Consider the following 21044-nt stretch of genomic DNA (forward strand, 5'->3'; position numbering starts at 1 on the left):
AGACAGCTGGTCGGTAGTCGCCAATATAAAAATCTGCGCATTGGTTGCAGCAGAGCTGGTGTACGACATGGCTGCTTTCACAGGCGGCCCGGCCTCTAATGTGGTAAGATAAGCCTGTGACAAAACTGGAATTGGAAGTACTGGGTAGGTGGATTGGGGTGGTCTTCCACCTGGGTCTGGGATATAATCCCTGTGGCAAGAGGTTGGGATTGGAAGTGACATAGGACTGGACTAGGATGTTGTGGAGGTTGGGTAGGTTGTGGAACACCACTTTAGGAGGGGTGGGAAGGATCTCGAGTAGGATGTCCCTCATTTCAAAGCTAGATGATAGATAATCGAAGCCCTGACTTGTTCCAGTCCAGACTGGTATTGGGTGACAAAGGGAGCACTCCTTTATGGCTGATTCTTGTGGGTGGAGAGGATTGGGGGCATGATGGGAAATGGCACAGGAAAGCTAACTGTGGACTAGATGTGAGGGATTGTGCGTTTGTGAAAGTGTTGGTGAGACCCTCAGCATACTGGGCAAGGGAGTTCTTGTCACTGCAGATATGCCATCCCCAGCTGACAAGGGTGTATGGGATGGATTGTTTGGTATGGAAGGGATTGCAGATGCCAAAATTCAGGATGGTTTGTGGGTTTATCGTAGACAGAGGTGGTTGCTGCTCCACCCCCACCGGGCGCTGATAACCTCGCTGTTGTGCGCCCTAAAACACTAATCATCATCATCATCCACCCCCACCCCACTGCATCCCACCTCCTGACACTTGCTTGGCAGTCTCTTAATCCCTGCACACCTTCTCTCCCCCAATCTATTGCTACCCCTTCCCCTGCGCTGCCCCACTCCAGATTGCTATTCACGTGACAGTTGCATTCTGGTCGGAGCTGGCAAGTGGTGGCAACCGAGTGTGCGTGAGGTGTGCTTGCTTGTGTGAATGTGTGTATGTGTTCTTTGCTGAGCAAGACTTTGGCTGATAGCTACATGTGTAACAGTCTTTTCGTTGTGCCTGTCTGCAACTGAACGGGTCATCTTTCCAGTGAGTAGTAATCAATCCTATTCCTAACATTGTTGTTATTCCAACCTAGAGTTTCCATTTTTCGGAGGACTTTGGTTTGAAATGTTTTAACTTGCTACGTTTATGTTAAGAAAGCAATTCTTTGCCTTCCATTTCCTTTTGTTCTCTGAGAAGTTTCCTCATCTGAGCACCAGACCAGGTCAACCTATCCAGTTGTGGAAACAATTTCTGTCTGTTCTAACGCCACTGCTCGGGCGTTTGAGGCCTCATCGAGTATCCTAGTTTTTGTGTCATCTCGTGCGTCCTCCGTTTTGTTCCCAGGAGAACTGGGGATATATCAGATCGACACCGACGGAACCCCACACGCTGGAGCTCTCTGTTCGTGATACGTCTTCCCGTGTGCCACTCACCCCTCAGCACAGCTCGCATCAGACCTTGGTTAGATCCTAGGGAAGCAGTGAGGTCTGTCCGGCATGGGAGAAACTGCCAGTAGCTGTGCTACAGCCAGCATAACCCTCAGCTTCACGCGAAGACGAGAGCCTCTCCAATCACACTGTCGGTGCTACAGCGAGGCGGTGTCCTCTGGCGAGGTCATTTCTCGGTGTGATCTTTTTACCAGAACAAAAATGCTCCTATTGTAGCGCAACAAAAGCAACTGTGTCCTGGTCAGAGTTAGGGATGCAGAAGAAAGGAACTAGTTATTCGACTAATGGCAGCTTCAAAGACATTTAAATCAAAACATCATTTTTACTTGCCCATTATAATTATCCGGGCTGTTATGCCGTGGTCGGTTGATGAATTTTGTCTCAATTCCCAACCTTTCGTCTCCGACGGCGGGAGACATCTTCAAGGGGGTCCGTAGGTCGATGGAAGGTCCGACACACCCACTGGCTCGCTGCTGGCAGTGCTGCCAACACACGAAAAGGCTGCCCTCGGTACCCCAATCTGCAAATATGCTGCATCCATTTCAATTCGTGAACATGCACTTAACGAACACAGTATCTTTCCTACAGTATGCTATTCGGAACGTAATACTTAACACACACGAAACCACAATTGCAAAGTACACGATTATCAGTTAGAAAGACATGAGAGCAACACATTACATTACCTAATGTGATACGTTACACCTTAGCCCACAACCTGGTGTGTGGAAGCAGTGACGCCACCGGCAGAGGTCAATACCTACTCGAATATCTACTCAAGAGCAATTTAGAGATCTTGAACACAATTACAGAATCTACCGTCACGAACAGCAGAAGTAATTGACTTAACTACTGCATCCATCTTGACGGGTAATACCACTTTAGAACTTAAAAAGAAACCTTTTTTTATCGGCTTAAAAGATTCTCTGAACCTTTGACAATATGAGGCAAGTAGTCTAATGCTGGGGCGGGCGGGGGTTTGTGTTGTGGTATTCCAGCCTCCTCGTCTAGTGCCTCAGGTGACTCAAAACGGCTTACCTGTACCAACTTGATACCCCATGTAGTGTCTGGGTATAATTAGAAGCATTTCAAAAAGAACAATATGTTAGTTTGGCATCAGAAAGTGTCATTACGTGTACCAAAGAATAGATATGAGGCTGACACCAGTTCAGGAGTCAGTGCCTCGCTGCTGCGAGCCAGTGGGTGTGTCGGACCTTCCATCGACCTACGGACCCACTTGAAGATGTCTCCTGCAGTCGGAGACGAAAGGTTGGGAATTGAGACGAAATTCATCAACCGACCACGGCATAACAGCCCGGATAATTATAATGGACACGATATTTCTGGCCGTGAAAGTCTACATTTTAGTATCATTTTTACTTGTTAGTATTAATACCCGTGTCATTCGATATAATGAATTGTGTCAAGTAAAGTGACACAATACGTGATGTCTTGTTGTATAATGTGTTGTGTCGTACAGTGTGACATACGCAGTCATGTAGTGCAACGAAGCATTTGTCAGCATTTCTCTAACGTCTAGGATGCATGCATCCCCACTTTGGGATTCTTGCTGTGATAGATGCACTACCCACTCTCAGATCGTTACTGTTGTAGATGCATCCCACTCTAGAGGCGCATAAAGTTGTGTCTTTTTGTTCTCGCACACCTCACAATACATGTAATGGGGAGTGTATCTCGGAGAGTTTACTGCACTGGAGTAGTAGGGTAAACTTGTAAAAGAGTGCGAATATGTGAGATGTTTTGATGTAAATGTCTTTGAAGCTGCCAAATAAGTCAAAAGTCAGGATATATTTGCCTTATTTTGTGCTTCGATATGAACACGTTTTCATTCTGGTTCCCGACTTTTACTCTATCATAAATTTGACATTAGACTGCCATAACATGGCAACCAGTGTAGATTTTTGTTGACTCGGGCCACGAGATCTGGTTTAGGTTTTTTTATAGACTTTTGAACCACATTGCTTATATTGTGGCAACAGATAGTTTTCACAAATCAACAGGATGACCATTAATTACCCGTATTTGTCTACCTTCTTATAGAATTTGAACCACTCCGCACACATTTAAAAGGTGGAAATGGTGCAATTAAAAAAATTCACAAAAAAATGTGTTCTTTGCACATAAAATCCAAATGAAGCTAAATTTTTGAAAGTGAATTTTAAATTTTATTGTAAGGATGCAATTTTATTTATTTAATTCCCTTTAATCCGTTTCAACGCATTCATTTCACATAACAGCGAGTTTTAAGTGTTACATTTAGCTCGACTTTAAATCATTGTATCTCGACAAGAGATAGAGATTATCATATTAAAAAAATTCGGTTTGGCTTTATCTCGTTATTTACCTTTGTGCAAAGTTTGTACTGATTTGTGCAAGGTCAAAGTAGAGAAGTGGTGCACTTCAGAAACTTACCAGAAAAATGTATTTTTTGCATGTAAAATCCAAACAAAGAAACTTTTTAAAACAGTTGAAACTTTTCTTAGTCCAAATTTGAAGCATCAGCCTCTCTCCAGTCTGGAGTTATTTGAGGATGACTGTTTTTGCTTATAAAATCTGAATGAGGGTGACTGTTTTTGTACATGAAATCTGAACAGTGCACATACAAATGGTGCCTGTAACTGAGCATTAATGTCAGCCTAATTAAAATCTTTTGTGAAAGGAATCAATCGATTTGCACAATTTGCATGGGCACCAGCTCTGGTCCGTCATTCAAAACTTGCTTAATATACTGTAACATAGCTACGGTAAAATAGATGTTCGACTGGCTATACAGATGGCCTCTGGTCCAGCCTAAACAGAACCCCACATTCCTAGCTCAAATAGGAACCGAGCACGAGGCCCCTCTCCAAACCGTGATTCTGTGCGTCGGCCTTTCAGACATATTTGTTACAGCGTTTCTGTGCCATAATGACTGTAAATATGTATTTGTTACTCTGTGTGCTCTTTGAGACTGAATTGTACAGGGCTATTACAAATGATTGCAGCGATTTCATAAATTCACTGTAGCTCCATTCATTGACATATGGTCATGACACACTACAGATACGTAGAAAAACTCATAAAGTTTTGTTCAGCTGAAGCCGCACTTCAGGTTTCTGCAGCCAGAGCGCTCGAGGGCGCAGTGAGACAAAATGGTGACAGGAGCCGAGAAAGCGTATGTCGTGCTTGTAATGCACTCACGAGTCAGTCATAACAGTGCAACGACACTTCAGGACAAAGTTCAACAAAGATCCACCAACTGCTAACTCCATTCAGCGATGGTGTGCGCAGTTTAAACCTACTGGATGTCTCTGTAAGGGGAAATCAACAGGTTGGCCTGCAGTGAGCGAAGAAACGGTTAAACGCGTGCGGGCAAGTTTCACGCGTAGCCCGCGGAAGTCGACGAATAAAGCGAGCAGGGAGCTAAACGTACCACAGCCGACGGTTTGGAAAATCTTATGGAAAAGGCTAAAGCAGAAGCCTTACCATTTACAATTGCTACAAGCCCTCACACCAGATGACAAAGTCAAACGCTTTGAATTTTCGGTGCGGTTGCAACAGCTCACGGAAGAGGATGCGTTGAGTGCGAAACTTGTTTTCAGTGATGAAGCAACATTTTTTCTTAATGGTGAAGTGAACAGACACAATGTGCGAATCTGGGCGGTAGAGAATCCTCACGCATTCGTGCAGCAAATTCGCAATTCACCAAAAGTTAACGTGTTTTGTGAAATCTCACGGTTTAAAGTTTACGGCCCCTTTTTCTTCTGCGAAAAAAGCGTTACAGGACACGTGTATCTGGACGTGCTGGAAAATTGGCTCGTGCCACAACTGGAGACCGACAGCACCGACTTCACCTTTCAACAGGATGGTGCTCCACCGCACTTCCATCACGATGTTCAGCATTTCTTAAACAGGAGATTGGAAAACCGACGGATCGGTCGTGGTGGAGATCACGATCAGCAATTCGTGTCATGGCCTCCACGCTCTCCCGACTTAACCCCCATGCGATTTCTTTCTGTGGGGTTATGTGAAAGATTCAGTGTTTAAATCTCCTCTACCAAGAAACGTGCCAGAACTGCGAGCTCGCATCAACGATGCTTTCGAACTCATTGGTGGGGACATGCTGCGCTGAGTGTGGGAGGAACTCGATTATCGGCTTGATGTCTGCCGAATCACTAAAGGGGCACATATCGAACATTTGTGAATGCCTAAAAAAACTTTTTGAGTTTTTATATGTGTGTGCAAAGCATTGTGAAAATATCTCAAATAATAAAGTTATTGTAGAGCTGTGAAATCGCTTCAATCATTTGTAATAACCCTGTATTTCCGCACCAGTAATGTTTTGAGATAGTACCTCCAAATTGTCTGCAAATCCGAGGCAGTTTACTGAAAAGGGCCTGTTTGCTCCAATTATTACAATATTTCATGTATTACCTGACAAAGGTTATTTTTCCCCCCACACCTTATAATGCAGTAGACAGTTGATCTGCTTGCTGCAGTTTCCAGTCTTGTCGAAATACAGTTATCGCTATTCTCGATTGTTGCAGGAATTGATGCGGATGTCGATGCAGAGGACATCTTGGGCCACGACGATGAAGACGATGATGTAGATTCAGGTGTAAGTGCTTCTATCTGTACCAGTATGTATGTTAATTGGGCAGGACGTCAGTTTCTTGCATCATAGAGGAATTCGTGAGGGCTGTCAATGGAACTGAAGGTCAGTATTAATATCCCAGGATTAGCAGTTTGACTAGATTAGTGACCATCATAGTTTTGTGTCTATGGTGGTTTCTGCAGTGTGTGACTGCAGTAAAATCTTTATGGGTTTCCTACCGCATAAGATCTCAGAGCGAACACAACGTATCGGCTATTCGCTTTCTGTCTTCCAGCAAAGTACTGGTGTGTCACGTCCCATCTCCTTATATACGGTAGTTACCGGCAACAGGGGTTTAAATCTCACAGTGAATGCTCCGAAGCAGTTTAACAGGTGTCTTAGCCGGTCACTGAGGTAGCTGCAACTCACGCACGCCGGCCACCGCTGCAGAATGACGCCTCTCTTGCCTTATTGCTTCAATGGCTGCCTACTGAGCTGCACTGATGGCAAAACTCTTATCTCATTGACATTCTTTTTCAGAAATATTTTTGATGTTTTGGAGCGAGTCTGTGTTTTGAATAGCCATCGTAGTTATTTTGCTGCCCAAGTTGTAAAACTTACCTATTACTTTTAGTATCCTATTTCCTAATCTGATTCCCTAGGGATCACCTGATTTAATTCTACTACTTCATGCTTGTTTTACTTTAGGTGTTGTTGATTTTATAACCTCTTTTGAAGGCACTATCCATTCTGTTCAACTACTCCTCCGTGTACTTTGCTGTCTCCGTACGAATTAAAATGTTGTGGGCAAACCTCGATACGGCTTTTATTCCTCCCTGAATATTAATTCTCTTTCAAAAATTTCTCCTTGCTTTCATTACTACCTTTTCGGTAAACAGTGTTATTAAAATTGGGGATAGGCTACATATCCGTCTTACATCCCAACTACTGTTTCCCCTTTTCATGTCCTTCAACTCTTTATAACTGCTGTCTGTTTTCTGTACAAGCTGTAAATAATCTTTCACTCCCTGTATTTTATCCCTATTACCTTCAGAATTACAAACAGTGTATTGCCATCAGCACTGTCCAAAGGTTTCTCCAAATTACAAATGCTTTAAACAGGTTAGCCTTTCTCGACTCTACCTTCTTAGGTAAGTCGGTCAGTATGGCCTCACATGTTCGTCCATTTTTCTGGAATTAAAACTGATTTTTGAAAAGATCATCTTATACCAGATTTTCCATTTTTCTGAAAATAGTTTGTGTCAATGTTTTGTAACCATTAATTATTAAAGTGATAATTCAGTGGCATCCACTTCTGTCAGCACCTGCCTTCCTGGGAATTGGAATTATTACATTCTTGTTGAAGTCTGAGGGTATTTCCGCTGTCGCTCATGTCTTCCAGGTGGAATACTTTTATCATGTCTGGCTCTCTCAAGGCTATCAATAACTCTTAGTGAATGTCATTGACGTGAGAGGCTTTTTTCGACTTAGCACTTTCAGTCTTGGTCAAATTCTTCTTTGAGTGTTATATGTCATTTTACAGATTTGTCGGCTTCCTCTTATTTCTTTATAATATTGTTTTCAAGTTTATATTCATTGACAAAAGAAAATTAAAACATCTAGAAAGCTCCTGTACTTTGAACTCTTTGTCAGCAGCACTCCAAACTTCCCCTCTTACAAGTAGTACTGACCATCCATTCTTCCTTTCCCTTCTTCTTCAGCTTCTAAATATACAATCTGGGACATAGGCCTCTTCTGAAGAGTTCCGTGTCAATCTTTGCTGTTGCGGTGTAGATCTAGTTTTCCATTTTTTTTCCCAGTCGTCATCTGATTTCATCTCCCCATCTCGTCACAGGGCACCTTATTTCTGGCCACGTGTTCTGTCCAACGCACCTTTAGTCTCACTATCCACTCGCCAATGTGATAGATCCCCACTCTTATCTCTACGTATTTGACCCCACTCCAGGCATTGCTCTCTGTTGCCCTTTGACAGACCCATAGCCAATTTGTGCTACTTATACATCTACATCTACACTCTACAAACCACTGTGAGGTGTGTGACAGAGGGTATGCCACATTTCGCCACTTATTAGGATTTCTTCCTGTTCCATTCACGTATGGAATGTGGAAAGAATGGCTGTTTGAATGCATCTGCGCATGCAGTAATTATTCTAATCCTGTCTTCACGATCCCTGTGTGAGCGACACATAAGGGGTTGTAGTATATATCTAGAGTAATCATTTCGAGCTGTTTCTTGAAACTTTGTCAGTAGACTTTCTTGGAACAGTTTACGTCTGTCTTCAAGAGTCTACCATTTCTGTGACACTCTCCAGTGATTTAAACGAACATTCGTGCTGCTCTTTTCTGTATACATTCAGTGTCCCCTGTTAGTCCTGTGTGGTACAGGTCCCACACGCTTGAGCGGTATTCTAGGATTTTCGCACGAGTGATTTGTAAGCAATCTCTTTAGTAGACTGTTTGTACTTCCCCCTTATTCTACTAATAAACTGAAGTCTACCAACTGCTTTACCCGTGACTGAACATATGTGATCATTAAATTTCATATCCCTACAAAGTGTTACACCCAGGTGTTTGTATGAGTAGGCCAATTCCAGCAGTGACTCATTGAAATTATGGTCATAGCATTCTACATTTTTTTCGTTTTGTGAAGTGCAAAATTTAACTTTTCTGTACATTTAGAGCAAGTTGCCAGTCTCTGCACTATGCTGAAATCGCATAAAGATCTGACTGAATATTTATGCAGCGTCTTGCAGACAGTACTTCATTGTAGGTAACTGCATCGTCTGCAAAAAACCTGATTTTACTATTAATATTGTCTGCAAGGTCATTAATATATAGCATGAACAGTAAGGGCCACAACACTCTTCTCTGGGGCACAGCCGAAGTTCCTTCTACACCTGACGAGGTGTCTCCATCCGAGACAAGGTGCTGTGCCCTCCCTACTAAAAAGTCCTCAGTCCAGTAACAAATTTCACTTGATACCCCATGTGATGGTACTTTTGGAAATAAGCAGTGGTGCGGTACTGAGTCAAATGTTTTTTTTTTTTTTTTTTTCGGAAATCGAGAAACCTGGTTGCCTCAATCCAAAGACTTCAGTATGTCACGAGAGAAAAGTGCGAGTCAGGTTTCACACGATCGATGTTTTCGAAATCCGTACTGATCGGTCTTGAGGAGGTCATTCTGTTCGAGGTACCTCATTATGTTTGAGCTCAGAATATGTTCTAAGACAACAAATTTATGTCAAGTTTATTGGACGGTACTTTTGTAGATCACATTCTTATAGACAGGTGTGACCTGTGCCTTTGTCCGAGCACGGGGCACAGTTTCTTGTTCGAGTGATCTACGATGGATTACAATCAGAAAATGGGCTAACTCAGCTGCAAATTCAATATAGAATCTGAAGGGATTCTATTGGGACCTGGAGTTTTGTTCAACTTTAATGATTTCAGCTGTGTCTCAAGACCACTGACACTAATACTTTTTTCATTCCTCTTTTCAGTAGTACAAGTATTACATTCGGGCAGGTCTCCTGGGTTTTCCTTTGTAAAGAAACATTTGAAAACAGCGTTAAGCATTTCAGCTTTTACTTTGCTACACTCAATTTCAGTTCCCATCTCATTCACTGGGGAATGGACACTGACTTTTTTGCCACCAACACTACAGAATTTCTTTAGATTTTGTGACATATCATTTGACAATATTCTGCTATGGTAGTCATTGAAGGTATCACACATTGCTCTCTTGTCAGCCAAACGCATTTCATTCAGTGTCTCTCTATTTGTAGCCCTATGCTTGTTTTACACCTGTTATGCAGTAGTTTCTGTTTCTTTACATTGACTGTATACCATGGAGATTCCCTCCCATTATGAATATCTATCCAGTGCTTTGTGAACTATTCTTTAAACTTGAGCCAGAGTTCCTCTGCATGCTCCTGCCCTGTACTGAAAGTTTCAAGTTCCTCACTGAGAATAGATACTACTGATTTTTTATCTAGTTTACTAAACATATATATCTTCCTTCCCTAATCCGAGCTTGTGCTCCGTCTCTAATGACCTCGTTGTCGACGGGACGTTAAACAGTAATCTCCTCCTCCTCCTCCTCCTCCTCCAAAGTCTCCACCGATGGTTACAGTATGGTTGGGGAACTTATGTACAAGTGAACTGAGATTTTCTCTGAAGTTTTCAGTTAGATCAGGAGATGATTCTGTTGGGTGATAGAAGGATCCAATTATCATTTTGTGCCCATCTCTGATATTGAGTCTTTATTTCCACATGTGGGAGATTAAGTTGGTATATTTGCATTCAATACTGGCTCTGTGCATCCCTCTGAATACTGCCCATGTTTTGATCGTGTCAAACACCTTCTGGTAGTCTACGAAGGCTATGTAAAATGCTCCATACATTTTGCTATTAATGTGTGAACTGCTCGAATACAATCAGTTGTACTGAAACCTCTTCTGAGTCCCGCCAGTTCGACTCTCTGCTACAAATCAAATTTCTGACTCAGGTGGATGGTAATGATTTTTGTTAGTGGCTTTGTAAAAGGTAGACAAAAGACTAACATCTGTAATTGATGATGATCATGTTGTCACATTTATTGAAGAGTTCTCCATGACTGGAATTTTCCCTTCATTGGGACATTTATTTAATAGATTTAAGAGTTGTTCTTCTAGTATTGCTTCTCCAATTTTAAGCATCTTGCTTGCGATCTGATCTTCTCCTAGTGCCTTATAATTCTTGAGTTGTTTCAGATGTGTTTTCATTTTATTTTTTCTCTGTCGGTTCCAGTTCTTCCAATTTCACAGGTATAACAGATCTCTGTGATTCATCATCTACGCCTTGGCTTCTCACCGATTGACTATAGAGCACCAAATAAAGGTCCCCAATAGTTTATTTGAGTGTCTTTCTTTATGTAACAATGTCTCCTCGACCATTCCTAATTTTGTGGGTGACCCACTTGCCTTTTGACTAACTGAAACAAAGGACTCTTCATGTTCGCATTGTTTTTGATGGTCTCTTCAATCGATTTTGTGTTTTGCATTCTCTGATCGCTTTCTTTATGTTTTTGTTAAGGTATCTGTGTTTGAGTGAGTCGCTGTCAGTGTTTCTCTTTTTTTCTATGAGCTGTTCTGTTTTGATTCAGAATTTAGGATTTTGCAATTTTTAATATTTATTTATTTTTTTTCTTTCTTTTTTTCAAATCCTGGTTCTAAGTACTTGTAATTGAAGTTATTTATAACTGACATGTCTGAGTATATTCTCTTGTTTGATGTGAGGATGTAATCTATTTCATTCTTAATTGTGCCACCAGGGCTTCCCAGATCCACATCCTTTTCAGACTTGTCTTGTTAAATACGTTCATGCAGTTCAATTGTTCTTTCCTTAAGAAAAATCATCATTGTTTGTCCCCTTTGGTTTCGTGTTCCCGAGTCCAAAATTTCCAATCAGGGGAAGATCTGCAGACTTCACTCTTATCTTGGCAATAAAATCTTGTAGGATTAGGTAAATATGATGTTTTCTGAATACTTTGTTGTTGTCACAGCTTCATACAATTGTTCTAGCTCTTCTTCGGTTGAGGTGGAAGTAGATGCGTAGGAACAAATTACTTAGAGGCCAGTCTTAGCATTCGACTCGAGGACCGCGTAGATCACCGTGGCGAAGGTGGATGTGGTCTAGTGATATAGTGTTTCCCCTTCTTATGAATTAGCAGAGCTACACCACCAGTATGCAAATTTAAGTCCCAAGTTATTTTTTGAGTATGTCCAAAAAGAATGACTTGATTTCCAAAGTCTGTATTTATACTACAAACATGGGATGAATTACAAAATACTCACAGAATCAGAATCTCAATTTTAGCTACACCATTACAAATGCTGTGTGTGTCCACCAGCTGCAGCAGGAGCAACATCCAGATGATAGCTAAATTTGTCATAAACTTTACACAGCGTCTCTGCTAGAAATTATGGCAACTGTTACTCTGTTCTTCATTTCTTCTATGTAACGAGGCAAAGGAGAGATGAACACACTTTTCTTCACATATTCCCACAAGAAAAAATTGCATGTCATCGTGTATTGCGATCTTGGAGACCAAGAATCCAGGTAAATGTCTCAGGGTCGCACGCACGCTATCCAGCGTCGAGGCAGAGTATCGTTGAGAAACTGACGTGTGTTGTTGTGCCTGTGTGTTGGAGCTCCATCCTGTTGGAAAAGGAAGTTTGAAAACAGCTCATTCCAGTTGCCGTTTTCTCGTCAAAAAACAAGGGCTGTACACTGTTTCACGAGAAATGGTACAAGAATCAGTCACTTTAGGTGAATCTCTTTCATACTCATTAATGCCGTGAGGGATCTGGAGTATAATGTCAATTAGCATTACCACTAATGTGAAATTTTGTGGCATCATTCAAAATTAACTGGGGCAAAAATACATCATCTTCCGTGTCCTCTACCAGAGCATTGCTGAAGTCAAACCAAATGTTTCTGGGTGCAGGAGGATCAGTGCCAAAACACCGACAAAAAGCACACTGGACCTAAATCACTGACTTTGCTCTGTGCAAATGGCAGAACACAAAATGCATCTGTTGAGTGGATGTTGTCTTACTTCTGACTGACTGCAAACTGAGAAGACTCATTGACTGACATCTAACAGTGATTTTCTGAAAGTCCCATTTGAGCAACACACATTTCCTTGTCAGCATGTCACGTTTCACAGTTATTACTTCCAAAATTAGATTTTCTTCTTCCTCTCTCTCTCTCTCTCTCTCTCTCTCTCTCTCTCTCTCTCTCTTCCCTTCCCCCTCTCGGTATTATAAGCTGCAGTATTTTGTTGAAGTTGTTTAGTTTGATTAGTTGAATTCTTGCAACACCCCCCCCCCCCTTACACCCCAATTAATCCATTGGGCAAACTGACTTTTCAGCCTCCATCTCTTCTTGCCTGGTGTATGTTTGTTTTAAAGTTTGACGTTTTCATTTAGAGAAGTTTTGAACCATATCTTCTCGTGCCGATTGGGTGGGGTCGAGTGGAAGTCGAGGGTGACGTAGGCATTAGTAGAAGTTTAGGTGGTAAGAGTTTTAGAGTACATTCAGTTGGGGATTTGATGATAATGAGGAATAAAAAATTCTCGTATAGGGCAGGGTGACCACTCTCTGAAACAATCGTTTTTCCCTCTGTGATTGTGATAGAGAACTGCCTCTTACCTCCGGGCCAGCCACTCTACCTCCTCACAGTTGGGAAGTAGAGTAAAGTGGTTTAGTCTTCAGAGAAGTTTGCTAACAGTGCGGTGTTCTCCTCACCGAGATTTGCTGACAGTACGGCGTTCCCCACACAGGGCGACGAGATAGCTGGCGACGAAGAAGACGCGGTGCTCGGCCGGGAGGAGGAGGAGGAAGTCCTGAGCGGTGCCGGCGCACTGCCCGACGTGGTGGGGGCGGGGGCGGTGCCGGCGACGCCGGCCCCGGCTGCAGCCTCACCGGCTGCAGGGGAGCAGCCACAGGCCGCGCAGAAGGTATGCCGGCTGCCGGCTGCAGTCTGGGTTAATGTGGACCCCAGGCCACACAAGTAACCAAAAGATACTGATAAGAAAAGTATGTGTGTCCTTATTGGTAAGTGCTGTTGACTGTATCTACAACATGTGCCAGATGTCACATTTGAATATCCTCTGCATTACATATGATTACACGGTAAACTGATAATTTATTTACAAACTTACACTTAAAAGAAACTGTAAAGCTTATCTTAGTTTGAGAAAGTCATAATTGCACTTTTTTGTTTCTGTTGTGCAGTGACCTTGTTCCTGACTATAGTTAAATTTGGTCCTGCGTATTCCAGTCACAGTTGTAAGCTCCCCACCTGTTTTTGAGACACCACAGAACATTTAATTTGAAGGTAGCTGGATTTTCGAAGGGAGAAAATGTACAACCGTACCGGGCAGATAATAAAACTGTGTAGCTGGCGTCTGTGAGGTGCCGATAAATAACTGCCGCACACAATTGGCGCCGAGGATCCCCTGCAATAAAAGACTTAGTTTATTAATCTTCAGTCTATAGAGCACACACAGTTACGTCCTCCCCTTTCACACTGATGTAATTCACAAATAAAAGTCCATTTACTACAGAGAAGCTACAGTTAATTCAAGTTCGTTCCGTACAAATATGATTATAATACTTTAAGGTCGGTTATAAGCTATTACCCATGTTCGCAACCCCACTAACAGTCGGCACCGACACAAAATGCGACTGAGCGAGGTGGCGCAGTGGTCGGCACACTGGTCTCGCATTCGGCAGGACGACGGTTCAGACCTGCGTCCGGCCATCCCGACTTAGGTTTTTCGCGATTTCCGTAAATCACTTTAGGTGGATGCCGGGATGGTTCCTTTGAAAGGGCACGGCTGACTTCCTTCCCCCTTTTTTGCTCCGCACCCCCAAATCGACTAACCAACCACAAAATGTGTAAGTTGGCGTTTGATCCTGTAAAGTTACTTCTGCTAAATTTAAAAGATCATCCAATTTACATCATCTAACTAATCTTTTACGTCATTTTACGTACAACTCCATAAACACTCCCCACCTTTTATCCCACATGTCTGTTTTCTTCAACTCTCTGACCAGATGTAAATACAGACGACCTGAACTTCTAACTCGGTACCACTACTTGCTCTGTGCATTCGCTATTGATAACAGTGCTATAATGACCCAGCTGCCAGAAAAGATGTGTAACAATGAAAAAACTAAGCTCACTACCTAGTGCATCCTACGTCAAATAGCATAGGTCTTTTATGCTTCCATAGCAATTCAGGAGTAAAGCAAACCAGTCACTAAATAGTAGTAGTTTTATTTCATACTTCGTAGTTTTCTTTTGTTTAATGAGCCATTTGTTAAAACAAAAGTAGTTCCACAACAGATACAGATGGCGCAATAAGCACCGCATGTACACCTGTCAAGCAAAAATGACCATGGTTCTAATTATTAGAAACAGTATTAAGACTTCAGAACACATTGTGTGTACCATTATTGTTTGTTTAATGTCAAACAAACCAGAATCATCTGATAATGCCAAATAAATTGAATGAAGGTGGCAGCGAGGTTGGACACATTACACTTAATAGCTTAAAGGTATATATATAAGGCCAGACCTCAAAAGTAACTCATACAAAAAAAGTTTATGATGAAGCCATGTCAAAATTTCAAGCATTTGTAAAGCTTTTGAACCCTATTTTAGAAACAACATGGAAAATTATCCATGTGCAATATGGTGGAATTCATACTAAAATTCTATTCGAGACCTACTCACAGTCAAGGATGCTCTAAATAAAACGGTAGGGAAAATCAGATTAGCAGCTTATAAAGAAATGGAAATAAAATTTCTTAATTAATACATAACCTGTTCAAAACCTATTGCTGATGGCATGTAAGTTTAGGGATGGCCAGAGATACTTAACTGTGCATGTCTTCTGCCAGAACTAGTGAGAATGCTAAGCAGCTCACAAATGGTGTGGTGTGCAGACAGAAATTATAAAAGAAAGTCTTCATAGGTGTTTTGAGAGTTTCTATAAATTAAAGGAACCAAAAGCAAAGGAGGCACATTGGCATCCATAGTTACCCCATTTTTCAAACTGAAATAGGTACTGAACGCTAGCAGAGAATATGTTGAAGAACTTTTTATTTCAGAATTGTTAAAGATGAAACTAGAAGAAGGAGATGGGAAGAATATGCAACTTTCTGATAAAAAAAAGGTTGAACTTATTATATGTTTGATGAGGTGTCCAATTCTTTGATAACCAGTGATACTGCCAACACTACAGTAGATCTGGAAACACTACAGTATTTAAAAGACAATGGCAACAGTTTAGATTCCTTGAGCAGATATCCAACAGTAATTTTTTTTAATGAAATATCGTACTTGTTTACTGAGTTCTTCTCCCGTTGAACAAGTATTTCCTCATTTGGTGGAATAATAATGAGGCCACATAGGCAGAATATGAAAGATTAAATATTTAAACTATTATTGCTGTTAAAATCAGTGAAATAAATGCCATGTAAAATGTTCACTAATTAGTGATATCTTATTTGAATAAAGATATTTAGAATATACATATTTTGGATTTAAATACTTTTATTCAGAACAATTATGTATTTACATTTGAAATACAAAAAAATATTTGTATTTTGAATTTAAATACTTTTAATAAACTACACTATGTGATCAAAAGCCTTGATGACAGCTTCCACTCTCGCAGGCGTATGTTCAATCAGGTGCTGGAAGGTTTCTTGGGGAATGGCAGCCCATTCTTCACGGAATGCTGCTCTGACGAGAGGTATTGATGTCGGTCGGTGAGGCCTGGCACGAAGTCAGTGTTTCAAAGGTGTTCTATAGAATTCAGGTCAGGACTCTGTGCAGGCCAGTCCATTACAGGGACGTTAATGTCATGTAACCACTCTGCCACAGACCGTACGTTATGAACAGGTGCTTGATAGTGTTGAAAGATGCAGTAGCCATCCCTGAATTGCTGTTCAATGTTGGGAAGCAAGAGAGTACTTAAAACATCAGTGTGGGCCTGTGCTGTGATAGTGCCACGCAAAACAACAAGGGGTGCAAGCCCCTTCCATGAGAAACGCGACCGCACCATAATACCACTGCCTCCGAATTGGACTGTTGGCACTACACATGCTGGCAGACAACGTTCACTGGGCATTCGCCATACCTACACCGTGCCATCAGATCGCCACATTGGGTACCGTGAATCGTCACTCCAAACAACATTTTTCCACTGTTCAATAGTCCAATGTTGACGCTCTTACACCGAGTGAGTCATCTTTTGGCATTTACCAGCATGATGTGTGGTTTATGAACAGTCTCTCGACCGTGAAATCCAAGTTTTTTCACCTTCTGCCTAACTGTCATAGTACTTGCAGTGGATTCTCATGCAGTTTGGTATTCCTGTGTGATGGTCTGGATAGATGTCTGCCTATTACACATTACGACCTTCTCAACTGTCGGCAGTCTCTGTCAGTCAACAGACGAGGTCGACCTATACACTATTGTTTCGTACGTATCTCTTTACGTTCCCACTTCACTATCGCATCGGAAACAGTGGACCTCTTGATGTGTAGGAGTGTGGAAATCTTGCGTACAGGCATTTGACACAAGTGACACCCATTCACCTGTTAGGATTACAGGGAGCAAAGGATGTGTGGCAAGTATAACTCCCATGTACATAGTTCAGAAAAGCTGGTGCTGGAGGAAAGGATCCAAATGGTTCGGGAATTGTGAAGTAGCGGTTGCACTTGAACATGTTGTTCCACTTAGTTTGGCAGTAGTCATTCGTTTTGGTGGACCGTGGTCAGTTGTAATGCCGGACATAAAAATCTGTGCAGTGATTGTTGCAGAGTCGGTATATGACATAGGATGCTTTCACAGGTGGTCCAGCCTCCGCCAGGTTAGGATAAGCTGGTGATTGAGGGAGTAGAAAGTGCTGTGTGGTTGAATCGGGCAGGTCTTGCACCTAGGTCTTCAGTGGAAATATGAGGCAATGAATCCTAAGTTCAGATCATGAAGGTATCATCAGTGAACTTGAGCCAGACATGGGGTTTGGGGTTTTAGCAGGCCATTTCATATACCAAATCTGCTGCAATAACTGCACAACATTTTATGTCAGCACGACAACCGACCACCTATCTGTCAGGATGAATGGTCACCACCAAACTGTGGCCGAGAATCAGTTGACCCCCCTGTAGCGTGACATGCAGTAGCTGCTAATGAACCTGGTTCCTTCCCTTCACCAACAGCTTTTCTGAATTATACAGATGGGAATTATTCTTGCAATACATCCTGGGCTCCCCTCCTTGTTAAATCATTGTCCCCACACCCAACAATTTTCCCTCCTTCTTTCCTGTCGCCCTCTCGCAATCCGCATCCCCGCGTCACCTTCACCATGCATTACGCCTGACCGGCCCCCGTACCCGGGTACCTTGTGCCTAGCCTGTGGACCTGCCACCCCTCCCTCTCCTTCCTAGCCAAAACCATACTGCCTCCCTTTGAGCCATTAGTTACCCATCCCGAACCCATCTTCTTGCTCCCACCCCATCCTCCCTGTATCCACCTCACCAGACACAGCATCCACCCCACCTGCTGATCAGAAATCCCAGCATTGTGTGTGTAAGGCCGGTATTACACTATCATATTTCTTTGTTAAAGTTGATATGTCAAATATTTATGTCAAAGAAATTTGATGGTGTAACAGGAAACTTTGTCAAATCTGGCACGTTGTCAAATAAATATCGTCAAATCTAGGGCCTCACCATAGAAATGATCGTAAAAGTCGCTCGTCTTCTGTTCGCTGCAGTCTGAAATGTTACCACTTGGAGCGTTAACGTCAGTGCAGCTATCTGCCACCAGTAGTACGTTTGTGAAATATATGAAGCTGACGAGGCACTGTACAACGTTTTTTGACGAACAGGTGGGATACGCTGCAGGCGACAGTTCCACAGCCGCCTCTGGACACATCCAGGCAGCCTTCCAGGAAACTGGTATACAGGAGGAAGATGCCCTATAATATATATAAAATTTTCTGAGCTCTCCATTCTTCTTAATCTCTTTTTGTGCTCAGAATGCCTCACATTGTAAAGCCCCTAATCAGGTTCATACATTTCTATTAATTTTGTAGTTGTGGGACACAAAATATAATTATTACTTTGTTCAACAATAAAAATAGTTCCTAATGCACGTAAAGTGCATTGAACATTTATTTACCTTCAGATATTGGTTCTTTAGTGCTTTATAAATTGCTTCACCCGTTTATGTTTATTATTTTCGTTAGTATGTACTGTGGTAGTCGAGTGCTGTACTGTTAGCTAGAGTAACCCTGTCCTGTAGCAAGAAACTGGAGTATTTCTGTGAGCCTGCCTTCTGCGGATATAGCAGTGCTTACGTGAGTATTGTGCTTTGTCATATGACGATACACTTCACTGACCGTATACTGAAATGTATTGTCATCCATTCTTAAATAATTTATGTATGACTTGACGTCCTCCAGTTGAAGCTCACCTAACAAATTTTTCACCCAGGTACGTTTCCTTCCTTTTCCCCACTTCTCTTCCAAATGTGCACACAACTGCTGCACATGAAAGGTTGTTGTTGTCAGCCATCTTGAACTTTGATGAAAAATATGATGACAGTGTAATACCCCGTTGTAGCTCCACATCAAAGATCTTTGTCAAAGAAATTTGACAAATATTTGATCATATCTTTGACAAATCTTTGTCAAAAAAATATGATAGCGTAACACCGGCCCAACCAGCACAATGTAGGGACACGGGTGTGTGTGTGTGTGTGTGTGTGTGTGTGTGTGTGTGTGTGTGTGTGTGTTGATTCTTCCAAAAGTTTGCAAGTTTTCATTAATTGTGTGTGCCTTGCGATGACTGAATGCTGTTCTGTCTCCTTTACTCCTAAGCTATAGACACTCAACTATTTGTTTTGTCTTATTCTGCACGATTGTTACAATATTGATTTGTGTGTCAGATACGCTATACTACTGAATTTATATCACTGATGTAAAATTTGAGATTTGTCTTTTTTTCTGAATTATTTATAACTGATAAGAATTTTGTCAGTTCTCAATATACAGTTTCTTCCCAAGTTTTGTTTGTTTAAAATACTATTTTGATTTTTTGCTAAATGTGTGTACATTCCTATTTCCTCTCATTTTCACGATTTGTCTCTGGGTTTCCAATTTCTGTGGCACATCTGGCTCGATCTCTGTACTCCTTGAGAACCTCTCTGCCGGTTCAATACAATTCAGTAGTTTGTTTGAAGCACTACGGTCAGTGTCTCGCAGTTCCCTTTGTTATCCAGTGCAGTTCTCAATCCTTATTTTCCGAAAAGCAGATTTTGTGGTTGATATCCTATGATTCTGGTACTAAATGTGTAGTTGAAGCCTCTTTTTTTATAGTTTCGCAAATCCACTTCTGTTTCTTTTAATTTGTCTGTTTTGTATTTATTTTTTACTCCCTCGTGTCTTTCTCACCTCTGCGTATGTTGCCAGATTAGCTTCTGTTTTGGTGCTGTACCTATTGTTGTATGCCATCGTCCTTTTGCTTTATCACGTTTATTCCACGGTGGGTGTCTCTCCTTTTTGATTGAGGAATTTTAACTTCAGATTAAGTGATTATCTTCTCTTTGAATTGTTCCGAGGTCACGGCTGTGTCTTCCTCCCATTCCCCATTTCGTCCTTGACAATTTCTGTTTTGTCGTATCAAACTTTGGTGTCGCCGTGTGTAATTGCTACCCGGTCGATTTGGTATTCTCCGAGGGATCTGACTAGTGATCCCCACATCTCAGCTTTCTTGAAGTGAGTTGATATTATCCTCATATTGTGTCGATACCATAATTCGGCCAGTCTCTGGCCGATCTTGTTAGTGAGTCTCTGACCTGGGTATTTTCTTGTTCTTTTGAATCTCTTTCCTGTCCATAATTATGAGTTTAAATCCCCTAATCAAATTCGAATGTCTCCCATAGGGATCTTTCTTATGGTTTCCTCTAGTTCCTACCGTTACTTACAGACACCTTCTTTCTCTGTCTTGCTATCTCGGTGTACTGGTGCACATTTGTCGATTATGATGTAGGGTGTGTTAGCAAATTTTAACCTTATCATCATCACTTTTTTGTTCATTGGTTTCAGTGGTGATTGGAGGACCCTCCTGCTGACTACATCAGCCATTCCCAGGAATGGTGCTCCTTATCCACTTTTTCCTGTCTGTTTTGCTATCGAACAGTCTGTAGTTACCGAAGTCCGTGGAATACCTCGCAACACTGCCCGTCAGTCTTTTTCCTTTTCCACACGGCAATTGAGCGAGGGAAAAACGACTGTCTATATGTTCCTGCACGAGCTGATATCTTTTTTCTTCTCTTTGCAGTCAGTATGTGACACGTTTATTGGTGCCAATAGAATTGTTCAGCAGTGTGCCACAAAAGTTGTTTTTCTAAACTTTCTCAATGGTG

The 21044-nt window shown here is 41.8% G+C and overlaps 1 protein-coding gene across 2 annotated transcripts in view; it reads left to right on the forward strand.

The window, feature by feature from the left end:
* The window catches only part of LOC124720133 (uncharacterized protein C31H12.03c), a 103502-nt gene that overhangs the window by 44724 nt on the left and 37734 nt on the right, over positions 1 to 21044 (forward strand). For both annotated transcript variants that reach the window (XM_047245431.1, XM_047245432.1), the window contains exons 3-4: positions 5986 to 6056; positions 13378 to 13554. In XM_047245431.1, coding sequence (XP_047101387.1) covers positions 5986 to 6056; positions 13378 to 13554 — 248 coding nt within the window. The remainder of the gene's footprint in view (positions 1 to 5985; positions 6057 to 13377; positions 13555 to 21044) is intronic.

Source organism: Schistocerca piceifrons, chromosome 11 (assembly GCF_021461385.2).
Source record: "Schistocerca piceifrons isolate TAMUIC-IGC-003096 chromosome 11, iqSchPice1.1, whole genome shotgun sequence".
NCBI classification, from domain to species: Eukaryota; Metazoa; Arthropoda; class Insecta; order Orthoptera; family Acrididae; genus Schistocerca; species Schistocerca piceifrons.